Source organism: Thunnus maccoyii, chromosome 23 (assembly GCF_910596095.1).
Source record: "Thunnus maccoyii chromosome 23, fThuMac1.1, whole genome shotgun sequence".
Classification (NCBI taxonomy): domain Eukaryota; kingdom Metazoa; phylum Chordata; class Actinopteri; order Scombriformes; family Scombridae; genus Thunnus; species Thunnus maccoyii.
In genome coordinates this window covers 25335064-25355304 of record NC_056555.1, presented here as the reverse complement: position 1 = coordinate 25355304, position 20241 = coordinate 25335064, and the positions used below count along the sequence as shown (strand labels likewise).

The 20241-nt window shown below is 39.0% G+C and overlaps 1 protein-coding gene across 1 annotated transcript in view; it reads left to right on the top strand.

The window, feature by feature from the left end:
• LOC121890631 (NACHT, LRR and PYD domains-containing protein 12-like) overlaps window positions 1-18152 on the top strand; it is a 28624-nt gene extending 10472 nt beyond the window's left edge. The window contains exons 5-12 of the mRNA XM_042403093.1: window positions 1-694; window positions 4037-4222; window positions 5438-5611; window positions 6300-6467; window positions 10136-10312; window positions 13666-13839; window positions 16841-17017; window positions 18053-18152. The exon at window positions 1-694 is cut by the window's left edge and continues 1107 nt beyond it. Coding sequence (XP_042259027.1) covers window positions 1-694; window positions 4037-4222; window positions 5438-5611; window positions 6300-6467; window positions 10136-10312; window positions 13666-13839; window positions 16841-17017; window positions 18053-18065 — 1763 coding nt within the window. The 3' untranslated portion in view covers window positions 18066-18152. The remainder of the gene's footprint in view (window positions 695-4036; window positions 4223-5437; window positions 5612-6299; window positions 6468-10135; window positions 10313-13665; window positions 13840-16840; window positions 17018-18052) is intronic.
• Window positions 18153-20241: the final 2089 nt, after the last annotated feature.

Sequence of the window (20241 nt, the reverse complement as noted above, 5' to 3'; positions counted from 1 at the left end):
ACCAAAAAGACCTGGAGCAGTGTGGTCTTGATGTCACAGAGGCCTCGGTGTTATCAGGAGTTTGTACAAAGATCTTCAGAAGAGAGAATGTGATCTTCAAGAAAACAGTCTACTGCTTTGTTCATCTGAGTGTTCAGGAGTTTCTGGCTGCAGTCTACATGTACCACTGTTACACCAACAGCAACACAGAGGTACTGAAGGACTTCCTGGGAAAAGACTACAGTAACTCATCTCTGGATGACTTCCTGAAGAGAGCCATGGAGAAATCTCTCGAAAGTGAAAATGGCCACCTGGATCTGTTTGTACGTTTCCTTCATGGCCTCTCTCTGGAGTCCAACCAGAGTTTCTTAGGAGGCCTGCTGGGTCAGACAGAGAACAGTCCAGAAATCATCCAGAGAGTCATCAACAACCTGAAGGAGATGAACACTCGTTATATCTCTCCTGACAGAAGCATCAACATCTTCCACTGTCTGATGGAGATGAACGACCTCTCAGTACATCAGGAGATCCAAGAGTTCCTGAAGTCAGAGAACAGATCAGAGAAGAAACTCTCTGATATCCACTGCTCAGCTCTGGCCTACATGCTGCAGATGTCAGAGGAGGTTCTGGATGAGTTGGACCTGATGAAGTACAACACATCAGAGGAGGGACGACAGAGACTGATCCCAGCTGTGAGGAACTGCAGAAAGGCTCTGTAAGTCCAGATGTGATTAACATTATAAATCAGTGCAGATTAGTAGTTTAGTTCTTCAAATATAAATAATATAAAATTCTTATTATTGTTAAAATAGTGCTCTACTTGTTCATAGCTGAAATAATATGTCAGTTATATTTAATCTCAGATGTTCTTGAGCTGTTTCAAATTCAGTCAGTTCAAAGTCATTCAGTTAATCTATTTATTTCTAGTGATTATTGGATTTTACAGTCTTTTTTTCTATTTATCTTCCTTTGGGTGACGGAGGCGTCATTCAAACCTGGTAAAACAAATGAAGGACTTTAGAGGTTGTGGTTGAGGTTTTATTACAGAACATATATCAGTATTTTACAGTTATCAGTGAATGTAGTGAAGTTATTATTACATGAGAAGCTTCTGCAAATAATATATAATCAGACAGACACTGTTTTTACTGCTATGATTAAGAGTTTAAAATAAGATCTGTATCATTTTCCAAAGGTGATTTCTGAAGTCACAGAGATTTGCTTTCATCATCATTTTTTTTCTTAATGGTTTCTGAGTCATTTCATAGTGAGCACGAGGGATCAGCAAATCACCAAACTGATTCAGTAATTAAGTGATATTACACGTGATGCTTACCGCATCACTGTCGTGTCAACAATGACGGTAAATCACACCCTCGAGGGTAATATTGCGATTATACAACATTTACCAACAAAATAAAAGATGTAAACAAAATGTATTTATATTTTGAGGCAGTTCGCTCTAAAAATAAAAAAACTTTTTTTCTTGTGTTATATCCGTTTCTATGGAAATACATAGGGATATGACTAATACCTGGAAAACAATCACTCACGTCAGTAGACTGCTATGTAATGAAACCTAGTTTACTACTCCAGCAAGTAGACTGACCCTTAGTAACGACCAAGCAACAGAGACGATTTCTAGTCCCTGTTGAGTCAGCCAGCCAACTTGAGCTAATGCTTTCTAGAGATCGCGACATTTCCCAAACTGAATAAATACGACATTTATAAACACAAAACTGCTTTGCTAGCTCAATCCTGTTGTAACTAAGATATCCGCTGAAAAAAAATCCATGGACAGATTTAGCTGCTACGTCTGCAAACTTCACAGACATTTTTAAGCTAGTAGCTCCGTGTCACCGACTCACCGGCACAGCTGATGGAGGATGCCGGAGTGGAAGCTGAGATAAACTCAACTGAAGGGAAAATGATTCAGTTTTACTGTTTATGGGGGAGCCGGTTAACGATAACGAGTGGAGAAGGGTTCGGGTTTTTCAGTGTGTGTGTGTAACTCGTCCCACAGTCTCAGAGTTCAATCCACTCGGTAAAGGGTCCGTTTTGTTTTCCCCACAACCCCTAATCAGTTCAGTTCAATCCAGTTTCACAAACATAAAAGGAGGAAAACTCAAAACTCCGCTCCGGGTTTTCACCGCAGATCCCCACAAAACAAAATAACCCAAAGACACTAGCAAAGCAACACAACACATAAACGGTCCACAGTTCTAATGAACGGCGGAGTGATATTTTAATTAATTCAACTTCAATATCACATACAGATAACATAAATGGAGTAATATAACAGAAATATAGAACAAACAAATATACAACGCCAGGGATTACAGATAAATATGATATGAAAATGGTGCAGTAGAAAATAAAGATATAAAAAATAAATGTACACATTACAATTATATTAGTTTATTAAATTTGGAGTACAAATTTATAGTCTTCACAGCTTTTCTATTGCATGAGGTAGACAATGTTTTAATTTAGGATTCTGTTTCTTCTTTAAATGAACAAAAAGAGAGTTTAACTTTTAACACCTTACATTAATGTATATAAAACTTGGCCAGCAATATGATAAGAGTGATGAGGCATTATTCATTTGAGCAAGTTGATTAAATTTACGTCATGCGGACCCTCACGGACGCAGAAACTATAATTTCAGCTTCAGTGTGCTGTCATGCTAAATGTCTAATTGACCAATCAGATTGCTTAGTCAGAACTACCTGTTGTATAATGTCAGTTATAAACAATATCTAAAGTTTGCTAACATTAACCTACATTAGCCTCCGTAAACTACTGGTCATACGAGACAAAACCCCTGAGTGTGTTGAACCAAGCAATGGTGCCTTTTATTTCTCATGAATTCAACTTTTTCTTTTAAAGAGGGAAGTCGTGTTACACAGCCTTGTTTTTAAGTCTTTCTTATATTCTGTTGGTCACAGAAAGAAACTCTCAGGTGTTTTCTCTCTTGTTGGTGTAGAGAAGAGTAGTAGCAGGAAATGCACAGAGGTCTGATGAAGATATAAGAGCAGAATGATAGAATTCAGACTGTTTAAAGAGATCTTATACACATTAAAGGTCAATGTTATATTTTAATGCTGATACCCTGATAACATCTTTCTGATGACATCATGATGAAAATAATTCAACCTTATTGGTTTGTTAATTGTGTTTTTGTGCTGAATCAGTTTTTCAGCTTCTCAGAAAAGAATGTTGACAACTAAACATCATGCAGTCATCTGTCCTGCACATCTAAATATTGAATTACAGTAATATTTGATATGTACAGGTCTGATATTGTCAAGCCATTTGTTTCATTTGTGTTTGTCAACAATAAATTTTGCCGCTGATGGATGTGAACCTGACAACAGCAGGTAGCAAAGAGAGATGATCTTTCTCAACTGTAACTGTTCACTGAGCTGAACTGAGTAAAAATATCCTGCAGTCAAATTAAAAATTAAAAATAGTGGACAGTAAAAATGTTTTTCTTATCAAGATGCCTCATGCTGACTTTGTGGAGACAGACATGGGATCAGATCACACAGACAGACTGTGAACATTATGGAAGCCTCAATGTAACTCCATTTTCTCTCCCGTCATCTGCAAGATTAAAGCAAAACAAAGATTAAAAGTCTGCAGGTATGAGAGAGAGTGATGAGAATTATTGTTTCATTCAAGCACAGTGAGATACGATTAGCTGAACTAGGAGTGCTCTGGTAGCCTACTGGTTAAGATACATGTCATATAATCACAATATCAGTGGTTTGATTCAGGTGGCTGACCTTTGTTGCATGTCATTCTCTCTCTCTCTCTCTCTCTCTCTCTCTCTCCTCTTGTTTCCTGTTATCTCTCAACTGTCGCTTTACATTAAAGGAATAAAATGCCTCAGAAATTTTTTTTTTTTTAAAAAAGATGAGCTGAATCACTGATGTGAAGAGCAAATGTTAATCAAAATAGGGAATGTCAAACTGTTTCATCATCAAATGCAGGAAGTAAATATAAAGTGTCGTCTTTCATAATAACATATGTTGTAATATATGTGTCATTACAGACTTTCTGGCTGTGAACTCTCAGAGACTGACTGTGAAGTTGTGGCCTCAGCTCTGAAGTCCAACCCCTCCCATCTGAGAGAGCTTGACCTGAGTGCAAACCTCCTGGAGGATGGTCCGACTGGTTCAAGATTGAAGCCTCTATCTGCTGGACTGGAGAGTCCAAACTGTAGACTGGAGACTCTGAGGTCAGTTCACTGGCTGTAGCTTTGGCAGTTTTTTCTATATATTCAATTCAAATCCTTCACTGAAGTTCACATGTTTGGTTAATACATTTTTGGTATTTCCCTGAGCACAAATCTGTAGAATTTAAATTTAAAATCCACAGTCTTATTCTGTGTAAAAATGATTTCCAAAGTTTAAACTAATATGAGTCTTCAGCAGTCTGAGTTACACATATCAAGTAAGTATTTTTGTGTTTCTTCAGTGTTTCCTTGCTGAGCTGCAGTGGAGGGATCATAACTCAAAGAGGGAATTTTGAACTAAATAGTCTGTAACTTTGAGTCAGACAAATCAAGTGGGAGTCTACCAAACTGTCAAAGCCTCATATCAGCTTCAGCTGAACTTATGAACTCATTTCCTACAGTGTAGCTGTGTTAGGAAGAGACCACTTCACAGTCAGTATGGACAGGAGGAATCATTACTGCCACCAGTAACATGTTTTAATTACACAAACCTACTAAACTACCAAATACAGGAAGAAGGAGGTCATGTAATAAATAATGAACAGGTTTAGTTCAACATGTCTGATTTCATACTGATCCTCTAATTTCAGACTTGGCTGAGTTCAGCAGCATTTTACGAATCAATTTTATGAATGAACTCATGGAAGTCAACTCAATAAATATTATTATTATTATTATTATTATTATTATTATCACAATAAAGGGAGTTAATCTATGGAACAACCATAATGAAGATATGAAAACATGTAGAACATTAAGTAAGTTTAAACAAATCTTTAAAAATAACATATTGAACAGATATAGAATGGATGAACAAAGAGGTGGTCTGGAATAATATGATTTGGTACAGAGTGTCTTTTTGACTTGTGTTGTTTTTGTTTGTTGTTATTGGTTCTATGCAAGTTATCTTTATTCTCTTGTGTTGTTTTGAATGTTTTTGGCTTTGATTTGATTGATAAATTATAAAAAGGGGTAGGACTAGAAAAGTTCCATTGAATGGTTATTATTTAAGTTGCTTACTGAAAGTTTGCTGTTATTTTTATTTCTTTTGTTTTGCTGCCTATATATTTTATTTTGTTATTTTAACATGTTCAAACTAAAAAATAGTCTAATCTAATGAATCAGGACATAGTAATGTTGAACTACACATTTAAAACCTGAACACATCTGATTGGATTATAAATGGATTTTAATCTACATCATTTATTCTTTATTCAGATTGTGGCTCTGCAGGTTGTCAGAGACCAGCTGTGCTTCTCTGGTCTCGGCTCTGAAGTCCAACCCCTCCCATCTGAGACATCTGGATGTAAGAGGAAATGACCTGAAAGGCTCAGGATTAAAACTACTGTGTGATTTTCTGGAGAGTCCAGACTGTAGACTGGAGACTCTGAGGTCAGTTCACTGACTGTCTGTTACTATTGTTGATCTTAATGTTTAACAACTGAACCTCATTTATGTACATACATAACTTACATCCATGAAGTTCATTTTCTTTTTTCCATATTTTCATTTTTTTACTGTACAAAGTTTAGTCTGTAGTTATAAAAGATGACTGATTCTTAAAGAAACTGTAGAAAATGTCCACTGTTAGTTGTTAAAATAAATGAATGCTTATAACTTTTGGTAAAGAGTCACATCTGTATATAGAAGATCCTCTCAACTAATATCTGTTTTGAATTGATCAAGTTTACTTGCTGAAGGAGAAATATTTCTTTCATTAGATTATTTAATGTTTTTTACACAATAATGTCTGATAATTGATATTGATCCTTCACAATAATCTCTCTCTCTCTCTCACACACACACACACACTGATCTAAATGCAGGTGTTTAAAGTATTTTTTATGAATCAGTGTTGACATGAATATGTGTCTGAATGTTGTGGTGACATTTGGATGATGTCTGTAGAAGGCTGACATCATGATGATCCACAATAACACAATGACAAAGTTACTCTGCTCATTTTAGTGAAAAGCTCATTTATGAGGACATAGTAATGTTGAACTACACATTTAAAACCTGAACACATCTGATTGGATTATAAATGGATTTTAATCTACATCATTTATTCTTTATTCAGATTGAGTTACTGCAGGTTGTCAGAGATCAGCTGTGCTTCTCTGGTCTCAGCTCTGAAGTCCAACCCCTCCCATCTGAGACATCTGGATCTGTCTGGAAATGACATGTGTGACGTGAAGCAGCTGTGTGATTTTCTGGAGAGTCCACACTGTAGACTGGAGACTCTGGGGTCAGACACCATTTTTTACTTCTGTGCTGAGATTAATATGATGTGACAGTTGTGGTGACACTAAACTGCAGACATAAAGCTGATATTATGCTGATCCACACTGAGGATCTATTTTCTTCTTCAGTGGTTTAGTCCATTGACTGTCAGAACAATGTTGAGCTGCACATTTAAAACCTTCATATAACAAGAAAAATCTACACTGGATAATTCACTCTGAACCTCTGAAACTCTTGATTTTTACATTAAATTTCACCTTCACTTTAGGGCTGGGCGATATGACTAAATCGATATCAGGATTATTTCAAACTTTTACCTCGATTATGATTAATGAACACTTATTTATTTTATATGCTTTTTTTTTTTACACTGCCCTCATAGTTCGCTGACAAGGTTTGAAACACACACAGATAAACTATTTATGGTTATTTATTGAATATTTCAAATAGTTGAAATCAAAGCACACATCACTTGAAATGAAAATGTCTTGTGAAAAAGGTCACATTTTAGTTCTAAAGTAAAAAGCAAGTTCCCTAAAAAAAAGTAGAAAATAATAACTTACATCTCTTGCAAACAAAATAAATTATTTTAAATAACGCCATGTGTGAAAATGTTAATGCAACACTGCTGATTAAGAGCAAGAGAAAAGCTTGGACAAGACACCTCCAGTGGATCAACAGGCTGTATCTGAGGCATGTGACAATGTTTCCTCCTGAACTGAAAACCCCTCAGATGGCGAGCTAGTGGCTGGCATGCGAAAGTACTTTTTTACCACCTTGCTTTTAGTGGGAAAGTGTACATGATTCTTTCTCCACCATTCCAGTGGATTTTCCTCACTATCCAGCATGAGAGACACCAAGTAGCTGCTCAGCTGTGCTTCTACTGTTTGCTGAAATGACATAGTGGGTGCAGTTGAAAGGGTTGCCTCACTTCCTTTGAAAAAACTTCCTAATAACCTCCTTGGTTTCTTTGCTTATGATGAAGACGTAGACGGCTCTGTGCTCTCTGGGGTACTTTCCCCGTGGACTGCAGCTGCTGACTCCATCATCTCTGTTCTGACTTCTCCCTGAATGGTGGGGACATGGTGTGCAGAAGTGTATGCTTCCAGTAGCTCTTCTGTGATGAGTTCTGAGAACTTCTCCTTAAGGATGCAGGTTTTGATTGTTTTAGTCAGCTCCATGTCATCTTCGTCCTCAGCCAGCACTCATGAATGGAGGATGTGTAGGACATAGTTCACAAATGAAATGGTCACATACTCTTCTCCTGACAGGGCATCTGTGAACTCCATCAATGGGGAGAGAGCTTTGTTGACAGCCTCTAAGACATCCAGTTCAGCCCACGATGGAACAAGTTGCCTTGATTTCTCATCATCAGCGAGGACCTGTGTGATGGCTTTCTTTTGCTCAAGGATCCTTGCAGTCATCATTTGCATTGATCCCCATCTGGTGGCACATGCAGTTTTCAACTTGTGTTGTGGCAGGTTCAGCTCTTGTTGTGCCTTCACAAGCGCCTTCTTCTTTTTCCAACTATAGGAAAAAGCACTGACAATATTTTTGCAAACCCTCATTTCCCACTGCACACGTTGATCTTCCGTTGCATTTTCTGAAATACGCACACATGAAAAGATGAATTATTATTTTATTGAGGGTTTGACTTATACCTAAAGACTTTACAAACTGTAAAACTTAAGCAAAATAATAGATGAGGAGAAATCTCTTAATTCAAAGCTACTTAATTAATAATAGATTAATAACAGACTTCTAGAGTAATTTTTATTTCTACTTTAATCATGACTCATGGTAGCATTGTTTTACATTGTAATGTGAAGTTAACATTGTAATATGAAGCACATTGTAACAGTAAGAAAAGTGCTATATGAATAGTTAATTATTATTGTCACAGTATTTATTTAAAGTGAACTAAAAGATAGCTCTAGCTCAACTGTAGCATAGTGTCTGATCAGCTGATGTGTTACCTATCGATTGCCAGGTGCAACCTGTGTCCAAAACATTGCTCCCGTGTCCGTCCATTGAGCTGTGTAGCTTTGACGACATTAGTGCTGTTGTCTGTCGTAATGGTCATGAGGTTCTCTTCCATGAGGTCCCATGCAGACAGCATATTTCTCAGGCCCTGTGCAATCATTTCTGATGTGTCATCATCTGCAAAATATGCCGTCTTCAGGCATCTGTTGCACAGGTTCCATTCATCATCAATGTAGTGCGACGTAAGGCTCAAGTATGGCTCCATCCTTGTACTTGACCAGAGATCAGACGTTCCTACAAAGTACTGAACAGATTTGAGTTCAGCAGCTACCTTCTCACGACATGTTTTGTACATGTTGGGCACCGCTGTTTGGGAAAAATATTTTTGCAATGGCACAGCGTATCTTTTGTCGAGGGTTTTAACAAGATACTTAAACCCACTACGTTCCACAGTAGCTATGGGATCCATATCCTTCATGATGTAATATGTAATAGCATCAGTTATTTCTTTCCATCTTCTTGAATCCTTTGCATAATGTGCGGCATTTGTAAATGCTTGTGTTAGCGTCAGCTGCTTTGTGGAAGCACTTTAGCGTTTGTCAGTCTCTCTCTTTTTTTGAGCCATGAACTCTTCATATTCAGTAATGTGATTGTGTTCCAAGTGATTAAACAGATTGGTGGTGTTACCTTTGGTCACTGAAATTGTTTTTCCAAAGTGTTTACATTTGACTTATTTTTGCTCTGTGTCGTCTTCACTGAAGCTGAAATGTGTCCAAACCACAGACACGGTATTCTTTTTAGTCATAAGCTGCTCAGGTTGAGGCCTATTTGTTGGCTCAGTGTCAGTGCTTGTGTCATCCATGGTGCCAGCTTCCTTTGAGTGAACTCGCACTAACGTTAGTTGGACGGGGCGGAGGCACATGACTGAACACAACATAGTATTGTTTTAAAGAGACAGTTCATGAACGCACGCTTTGGGGAAATTATTAACCGACTTAACCAACATGAGAAAGATTAAGTCAGTGAGAGGGTCTTAATGTCGGTCTTGATACATTTTCGGTTAATTGCCCAGCTCTACTTCACTTTAAATTTTGTTCTTTAAATTTAAACCAAAAACCTCAATCAGACAGCAACAAATATAATATCCAGTATTTACTTGTTCCAACACTATTATGAAGCTGTGCAGTGTTTATATTAACAGAAATATTTAAACACAAGATGCTGTGATTTTTTTCATGGCCACATCATTCCATTAAATGTAAATTATGTTGAACATCATTTTCCTCCTATTTTCCCAACATCCATCCGGACATATTTGATATCATTATAAATGTTGGGATCTTGAGTAGAATCTGAAATATTCATGTGGATTTTTAACTTGTGTTTGGCTGCACAACATGAGTTTGTATAGATGGAGTCACTGGTGGAGCTGCAGAGTTTAAGAGGTGAAGTCACTACGTCTTTATTGAAGTAGCAGCATGTTGTCATTAATATTAATGAGAGCTCTTTTTCACTGTTTGTATTTGAAAGTCTTTAACCTGCATCCTGTTGGGTTCAGCTGGTTGGAGTTTCCATTTTCTAAACTTCTACATTCTAAACCTTCTTCAGCTCTGAACAGATTATGAAACTTTGCATGATTTGAAACATGAACTTTGTTTTCTAAAGTAACGTCATTTATTCTTTATTCAGATTGAGTGGCTGCAGTTTGTCAGAGATCAGCTGTGCTTCTCTGGTCTCAGCTCTGAAGTCCAACCCCTCATCCCATCTGAGATATCTTGATCTAAGAGGAAATAACCTGAAGGACTCGGACATGAAACAGCTGTCTGATCTTAAGGAGAGTCCACACTGTAGACTGGAGACTCTGAGGTCAGTTCACTGACTGTAGAAACTGTAGAAAATGTCCACTGTCAGTTGTTAAAGTAAATGAATGTTCATAATTTTTGGTAAAGAGTCACATCTGTATACAGAAGATCCTCTCAACTAATATCTGTTTTAAATTGATCAAATTTACTTGCTGAAGGAGAAATATTTCTTTATTAGATTATTTAATGTGTTTAATGAATAATGTCTGATCATTGATATTTATTTTTTAGAACACACACACACACAGGGACACAGAGAGATCAATACAGGTGTTTAAAGTATTTTTTATAAATCAGTGTTGACATGAATATGTGTCTGAATGTTGTGGTGACATTTGGATGATATCTGTAGAAGGCTGACATCACAGCCAGCAGGACAGGGGGGCACTGGGGGGCACTGTCTGTCCAATTGGGATGTTGTGCCCCACCCAAACTTCAGATTCATGGAAACTTCCTGTCTTACTGTACGTGACTGAAGTTAGGCTACATCGCACACGCACTGTCACAACGCAGTTTCATGTAGCTAACAGCTAGATGAAAGTTGGAAACTGTGGCTAAGCAGTTATGTTTGAGCCACTTTTTAACAAAAACTCATCCAGAGGATGAAGCATGTTGGGACCAGGCCGTGCCTTAAAGTGAAGTCACAGCAGGATGGTTGTGAGACATTTGTTGGCTCTAAAGTAGGGCTGCTCGATTATGGCAAATATCATACTCACGATTATTTTGGTCAATATTGAGATCACAAGTATTTAACACAATTTCATTTTGACTCATGGAACAGAAACGCTTCCATTTTATTAAATGTAGCAGTCGACACTGACTCTGAGTGTCTCACGGAGACCCCATGTTTTTTTTTTATTTCTGTTGCATTTAGTGAAGCGTAATCTGCACAGACAGCTGTTTAAATCACAGAAATATCCGGCTGTATATGTGTTTTAGGCATGCACGATATTGGATTTTTTGCCGATATCCAATATTTTCCATCTCATTTTTGCCGATGCCGATATATGTGCACATTTTATCCACCTGGCTGAGGAGACTATTACACCTGCAATCATAGATTGTACTAATGATCAAGAAAGACAATATATGAAGGAAGAACTTATGAAGACTGGAGTTCAGGAGCTCAGCATTAAAACTTTAATGAACCTGCCAAGTGGGTGGAGCAGTAGTTTTCTCTGACTTTATCAGACAGACAGGAGTAATGTGCAGGATTTCATCTTTGGTCCACAGTCCGAAACAGAAGGTGGCGGTAATGCACCTCATACGCTGGTTGCCAATAGCTGTTATAAACCAAAAAGAAAACTTTTTTTTTTAAACAGAGTGGTACATCCTGTCAGCCGAGGTGTTTCCTATCTCTGCAGCCGAACACAGCAGCTTCTCTGCGGACTGTTTCATCCTGACGGTCCCGGTGTTTCCTCCGCAGGCTCCACTTCACTCAGCTGCTCGACAGACCCGCTGCTTCTTCCCACTTTAACCTGAATAACAAACCGGGGCTCGGTGCTCCGGTTGGATCCAGACGGAGAGCCGGGGCTAGCTGGGAGGCTAGCGGAGCGTTAGCCGCAGCATGACCGGAGGGAAGCACAGCCAGCTAGCCTCCGCTAGCCTCCCAGCTAACGTTACCTCCGGTTTCACTACAGGCAGATTCACTCGCTACAGTGGGCGAGGAAATAAAACCAATGAATCAAAGGGTACAAACACTGTTGATTTCTTCCCGTGGAGCCGACATGCAAACTATTTAGGTTCAGTAAATCCCAGCTGTCAGTCAGCCTGGTGAAGGCAGGTTAGTCTGTGGACAGAGACGCTCAACGCCTGTCGGAGGCGTTTAAGGAGGAGCGAAAGCGCACCGCTGTAAAGGAAAGAGGTTTGCTGGATTTAGAACACAAGACAAAACGAGAGCATCACTGCGAAATGACAATAATAAACAATAATCGTTTTATCTCCATTATCTTGTTTTCATAATCGTTGGAAGCCAAAATCGTAATCGGAAGTTAAATTCGATTAATCGCACATTCCTACTCTAAAGGACCCTTCAGTCACCAAATACGGTGTAACAACAGATCCAGATGCGCATCAGATCATCCATGTTGACTGGACACCTGAACAACTTGACGTTTTTGTCTTTTGAAAGAGAACTAACTGACACTTGTGATTACAAAGACATAATCAACCTTTCCAACTCAAAGCCCAGAAGACTCGGCCTTGTGTAGGAATAGTAGCCGCAGGTAAGCCAGTGTTATTTATCCTGGCCCGCCGTGGCATGTTAGGATTGTGGTTTCTGTGAGGAAGTTCTGAACTGTAACATATTCATTGTTCAATTTGTTTCAAGAGTTATGCAGTGTTGGTTTGGTTATTACAGTGGAAACCGCCTGTATTGATCACAGTTACAGTGATCAATCGCTTATATGGATCACAAAGCTTGAGACTGAATCATTCTTATACAAATGTTGTTTAAATAGTTTGCTTATACTAATCAAGTACAGTGTTCATTTTGGGTCTTTTCATACATGAATCCATATGGAAAAAATTGTACAACTTCAGTAATTCTATTTTTTTTTTTTATTTTACTCCCATGAAACATGTTTGATATGTTCCTGGCGGCTGCGGCACCATTACTGCCTCGTGGTAACCCGTCTGCTTCCAGCTGGTGACCTGAGGCTGCTGCTGCCTGCACATTGAAATCATGACGGGAAAAAGAAAATCATTTTCTCTCAATGAAAAACGTTGTTTCCTCGAAGCTCATGACAAACTGCCAAAAACCAGCCAACGAGATGCAGCAGCGACACAACAACCAGCGTTTAAACAGCTGTACTGTATTTTGAAACAGTCAGTAAAATTCATTAAATAGCGAAGCTGCTCGTTTCATTACTTTATATTCATGTAATAAATATACAAATGTCAATTAGATGGTATTCTGCATGAGAAATAAAGAAAAAATGTTTAAAAATCAGTTATAATAATCATCTGTTGATAGTGATCAATTTGATCCAGACAGATGTGATCAATATAAACAGTTTCCACTTTATTGTGTTATTTCTTCTTTTATGTATAGAAAGCCATTCATCTGACTCATTTACGTTAAACTACCAAAAAAAGAAAGAAATGTCTGATCTATGAGGATGTAAAAAGGAGTGCCCACCCGTGACGACCTTGTGCCCCCCTGCTGATAATTGTCTGGCGCCGCTCTGGCTGATATTATGATGATCCACAATAACACAATGACAAAGTTACTCTGCTCATTTTAGTGAAAAGCTCATTGATGAGGACATAGTAATGTTGAACTACACATTTAAAACCTCAACACATCTGATTGGATTATAAATGGATTTTAATCTACATCATTTATTCTTTATTCAGATTGACTGACTGCAGGTTGTCAGAGATCAGCTGTTCTTCTCTGGTCTCAGCTCTGAAGTCCAACCTCTCCCATCTGAGATATCTGAATCTGTCTGGAGGAAAGTTTCAGGAATCACACGTGAAGCTACTGTGTGATTTTCTGGAGAGTCCAGACTGTAGACTGGAGACTCTGAGGTCAGTTCACTGACTGTCTGTTACTATTGTTGATCTTAATGTTTAACAACTGAACATAATTTATGTACATACATAACTTACATCCATGAAGTTCATTTTCTTTTTTCCATATTTTCATTTTTTTACGTTTATGTATGCTGTCTCTACCTGCCGGGGAGCTAACGCCAGCCAGCAGCTGTCTGCAGGTATCAGACTGATGTCAACACAAATACAAACAGTGCAGATGAACTAATGAGCAGACTTTCAGTTTCTGATGTCTGTGCTCAAAGTGATAAAGTTGAAATAGCAGGTACTGACAGTCCATGTGTTGCATTATGGGATAGCATTTATGTGTTTTAAATGTACATAATGATGAAGCTCTTGCAAGTGATGCAGGTCTTTTATTATTCTTGCTCAACTGTTTTGCACATGTAGACCTAAAACATATAAATGTGTCGTGTTTTAGTCTTTTGACATTTTTACTTGTGTTTGGCTGAACAACATGAGTTTGTATAGACGGTAGGGCTGCTCGATTATGGCAAAAATCATAATCACGATTATTTAACACAATTACTTTTTGACTCTCATTTTTGCCGATGCTGATATATATGCACATATTTTTTTCCACCTGGCTGAGGAGACTATTACACCTGCAATCATAGATTGTACTAATGATCAAGAAAGACAATATATGAAGGAAGAACTTATGAAGACTGGAGTTCAGGAGCTCAGCATTAAAACACATGAACCTGCCAAGTGGGTGGAGCAGTAGTTTTCTTTGACTTTATCAGACAGACAGGAGTAATGTGCAGGATTTCATCTTTGGTCCACAGTCCGAAGCAGAAGGTGGCGGTAATGCACCTCATACGCTGGTTGCCAATAGCTGTTATAAACCAAAAAGAAGAAGAAAAAGAAAACGTTTTTTCAAACAGAGTGGTACATCCTGTCAGCCGAGGTGTTTCCTATCTCTGCAGCCGAACACAGCAGCTTCTCTGCGGACTGTTTCATCCTGACGGTCCCGGTGTTTCCTCCGCAGGCTCCACTTCACTCAGCTGCCCGACAGACCCGCTGCTTCTTCCCACTTTAACCTGAATAACAAACCGGGGCTCGGTGCTCCGGTTGGATCCAGACGGAGAGCCGGGGCTAGCTGGGAGGCTAACGGAGCGTTAGCCGCAGCATGACCGGAGGGACGCACAGCCAGCTAGCCTCCGCTAGCCTCCCAGCTAACGTTACCTCCGGTTTCACTACAGGCAGATTCACTCGCTACAGCGGGCGAGGAAATAAAACCAATGAATCAAAGGGTACAAACACTGTTGATTTCTTCCCGTGGAGCCGACATGCAAACTATTTAGGTTCAGTAAATCCCAGCTGTCAGTCAGCCTGGTGAAGGCAGGTTAGTCTGTGGACAGAGACGCTCAACGCCTGTCGGAGGCGTTTAAGGAGGAGCGAAAGCGCACCGCTGTAAAGGAAAGAGGTTTGCTGGATTTAGAACACAAGACAAAACGAGAGCATCACTGCGAAATGACAATAATAAACAATAATCGTTTTATCTCCATTATCTTGTTTTCATAATCGTTGGAAGCCAAAATCGTAATCGGAAGTTAAATTCGATTAATCGCACAGCCCTAGATCAAGTTCATATGTTGAAGGAGAAATATTTCTTTATTATATTATTTAACGTGTTTTAATGAATAATGTCTGATCATTGATATTGATCCTTCAGAACACACACACTGATCTAAATGCAGGTGTTTAAAGTATTTTTTATGAATCAGTGTTGACATGAATATGTGTCTGAATGTTGTGGTGACATTTGGATGATGTCTGTAGAAGGCTGACATCATGATGATCCACAATAACACAATGACAAAGTTACTCTGCTCATTTTAGTGAAAAGCTCATTGATGAGGACATAGTAATGTTGAACTACACATTTAAAACCTGAACACATCTGATTGGATTATAAATGGATTTTAATCTACATCATTTATTCTTTATTCAGATTGGAAGGCTGCTGGTTGTCAGAGATCAGTTGTGCTTCTCTGGTCTCAGCTCTGAAGTCCAACCCCTCCCATCTGAGACATCTGTATCTGTCTGACAACGACGTGTGTGACGTGAAGCAGCTGTGTGATTTTCTGGAGAGTCCACACTGTAGACTGGAGACTCTGAGGTCAGACACCATTTTTTACTTCTGTGCTGAGATTAATATGATGTGACAGTTGTGGTGACACTAAACTGCAGACATAAAGCTGATATTATGCTGATCCACACTGAGGATCTATTTTCTTCTTCAGTGGTTTAGTCCATTGACTGTCAGAACAATGTTGAGCTGCACATTTAAAACCTTCATATAACAAGAAAAATCTACACTGGATAATTCACTCTGAACCTCTGAAACTCTGTTTTTATCTTTTCTATTTGACAGTTTTGAACCTGCATCCTGTTGGGTTCAGCTGTTTGGAGTTTCCATCTTCTAAACTTTAGGACAAAAAAATAGATTTTCAGATTAATTGCGATTCTTATTTGAATGATCATTAATTGATTATTGAAATCCAGAGATGGATCTTTGCATTTGTGTCTTTACTCAGTAAACATGTACATGTGCTCTGTGTTGTGTGTGTGCAGTGGTTACTTGTTGTAAATGGTTCAGTTAGAGCAGCATGATGTGTAAAATGTCCACTTTGTTTAAATCCAGTTATTACAACGTGCACAAAAATCTTATTTTAAGTGTAAAAGTAACGTAGATGCTAGCTGCTATATTAGCTGCCTTGAGTCACCACAGTCCCGTAAACCGTGACGTGAATAGTTTCAGTCTGTGGACCCGCCGCAGTTTACGGGACTGTGGTGACTCAGGATGGTCAGCTGACTCTGGCTGTCTCGTAGGGGATCTAGAGATCACATCTACAACTTTCTAAACTTCTACATTCTAAACCTTCTTCAGCTCTGAACAGATTATGAAACATTGAATGATTTCAAACATGAACTTTGTTTTCTAAAGTGACGTCATTTATTCTTTATTCAGATTGAAGGACTGCAGGTTGTCAGAGACCAGCTGTGCTTCTCTGGCCTCAGCTCTGAAGTCCAACCCCTCATCCCATCTGAGAGAGCTGCATCTAGAAGATAATGACCTGATGGACTGGGACGTGAAGCAGCTGTCTGATCTTCAGGAGAGTCCAGACTGTAGACTGGAGACTCTGAAGTGAGTAGAGAGTTGGAGTCAGTCTGTGCTGGTTTCAGCAGTATTGTATTAAACACAGTTAGTATCAAAGCAAAGATCCAGTATTTCCTGGTGAACCTTCTCAGTGGCTGCTTTCCTCAGTGAAGCTGTGAGAGGAGAATGGTGACAGGCTTCAGGATTGGACAGAAAGACAGAGAGAGAGAGAACAGTCAGCCAATCAGATCAGCCAGAAGCTTGTTGTGATCATGTGTTTGAGTTGATGTGAAGACGACTGTTGTTGTTGTGTTCATGTCTGCAGGAAATAAAGCTGGATTACAGCTGACAGCCTTACAAGATGTATAGAGACAGTGGTCCTCATCATCAAACTGTCCTACCATCAAATCTGATCTGAAAGTGTTTGTTCTCTCATTTCAACACTAAAGAATTGATCAGTTCATCTTTGTCAGAGCTCTAAGATCAGTCTGACTGCAGCCTGCAAATCACTGGCTCTGATTTCACACAAGCATCATTACGTTTAGTAACCATGTGGTCTTTATACAGACCAGAACCTCTGCTGAAGTCCAGGAATCACAGCAGCTGTTTAGCTGAGAGCTCTGACTGATTGTCATGTGATGATTTAACAGCAGGAAAGATCTTCAAATCCCACAGAGACTCTGTAGCTTTCAACTTTTCTAACAGTTGACATGTATCAACAGTAAATCCATCAGTAAACTGATGAGCGAATGTCTCTGTTTCTGCAGTAATGATGTGTTCATGACTCTCAGCACTTTATTTCCTCTGTGTACTTGAGTGAAATCTGCAGAGTAAACAGACTTGATAGCAAAAGTCTGTGCAGGTGTGTGAGCTTGGAGCTCAGTGTGTTCACTCCAACACGTTAACATGAGAGCTGAAAGGAAGCAGGCTACGCTGCACAGCTGTTCCACTTCTGGTCTGAACAGGACTGAAGTCCCTGCTGCTCTTTAAACTGGATGTGCTGCATCACTGACTGACAGCTGATGAAGTGAGTCTCACTAAACACTGATTTATGACCTCTGTTGTTTCTTCTTCTCTCATCAGCTGGGAGGATTGATGATCTCTGTCAGAGTGTGAGTGAACATCCAGGAGTGAGTGTTGAGAGAGGATCAGCTGGATCCTGATGATCCATCTGGACCGGAGTCTGGATCTGGATTTTGTCATCTTCACTTAAGTCTCTTAACTGACTACAAACTGAACATTTATCTCTGGATTCTGTTGAATCAGCACTTTACAGATGTGTTATACATGAGCTGTTTGATGCAGAAAAGATTAAAAACAGGTGTTATAAGTCAGACTCTGACCCTGGGCCCATATTTATCAAGCGTCTCAGAATCACACTGAGAGTTAACGAGGACTAAAACTAATTAAAGAAGCAGAAGAGAATTTACTGTGACTGTCAGCAGGAGAAGGATTACTCCTGGGAGAGAGTGAGACGTCGCTGTTTTACCACAGTCAGAGCAGCAAAGTAGAAATAATGATGACGTGTTGTAGTTTTCTCACAGTCTCAGCTGGAAATATGAAACAGTGGTAATTTGGTATATTATGTGTATAAGCAGGTAACCAGGCAGGTAACTTACCAAGGTTATGGAACAAAACTATGATGCCAAAATTCATTATAAGATGATATTTACATTAAATGCATTAAATGCACTTAAATAAAAAAAGGAGTTTTTAAAAGAGTTTAAAAGAGGACAATGCGGTAGCTTGTCTGATTTGCAGAGGAAGGTTATTCCACAGTTGAGGGGCTCTAATAGCAAATGTCCTTCTACCCTCTGTCTCAAGCCTTGCCTTGTGGACTGAGAGCAACAGCTTGTCCGCAGATCTAAGAGAACGAGCTGAGGTGTAAGGGATGAGAAGGTCAGTGATATAAGATGGGGCTAGGCCGTTCAGAGATTTAAAAACAAGCAGTCAAATTTTAAAATCATTTCTAAAAACCACAGGTAACCAGTGCAATGAGGCGAGAACAGGGGAAATGTGATCATATTTTCTAGCCCCTGTAACAACCCTAGCCACAGTATTCTGTACAAGCTGTAGGTGGTTGATTGGTTTTAGGGGCAGTCCAGCAAATAAGGAGTTGCAGTAATATAAATGGCTAGAGACAAAAGCATGAATGAGTATTTCAGCATCACTGAAAGAAAGAAAAGATCTAATCTTTGCAATGTTCCTGATTTGAGTGGTAGCTGATTTGGTGATTTTGGTGAAATGTTTAGAAAAAAAAAAGTCTGAATCAAAGATTTCACCCAGATTTCTGGCCTCATGGGTGCACTGCAAACCCTGGGAAACTAAGGTCTTGCTTACGGAGTCCCTGTGCACTTTGGGCCCAAACACTATCACTTCAGTTTTGTCATTATTGAGCATTAAAAAATTATTGGACATCCAGGATCTAATACTTGCAAGACATGTTGTAAGTGAGGTAAGTGAGGTGATGTCTGATGGATTTATGGATAGATATATCGGTGTATCGTCTGTATAAAAATGTAATGAAATATTGGGGATTGCAGATGGTTCCAGCGGTAACATGTAAATGGAAAACAGTAAAGGGCCAAGAATTGATCCTTGAGGAACACCACAGGTGATACCTGAGAATTTGGAGGAGACATTTATAACTGAAACAGAGAACATCTATCACTCAAATAAGACTTTAAGTGGTCTAGACCCACTAAGCCGTTTCTGCAAAAGTTAATTGTGGTTCAGCTTTCTCACTGCAGGCAGCTGCAGCCCCCTTCCCCGCACCTTCATTTATAGTCAGTCAGTCAAAAAAAAAAAAAAAAAAAAAAGGTTATAAATGCAGTTACAAGAACAAAACTTTCCACTCATATCTTGGGATGTCTGATTTGAAAGAGAATTTATTTTAATTCTAATTATAACTATTCTAATGATCTGTTAACTCCTCCTGATCTTTCATCTGTTTCACTCTCTCGTTTTTCTGCATTGAGTGTTTTGTCAGTGATGGTTATTTGGTGCTTTAACTGTGTTCTCTCCTTCAGGCCTCTGAGACTTTTTTCTGCCTCTTTCCTGGTCAATGATCATGGAGGCTGCAGTGGAAATTGTGAATTGAAGTTTTAGCAGCATTTTGGATGCAAATTCAGGAGGTTTATCTCCACCCTGTGTTTCCCCTCAGAGTTTTTTCAGGTTGGTGGTAAACGCCCTGAAACTACCAGTGTTGCACGCAGGGTTTTCCCTGCTGTAGGTTCATTCAGGGCTTAGATATGATTATCATTACAATATTT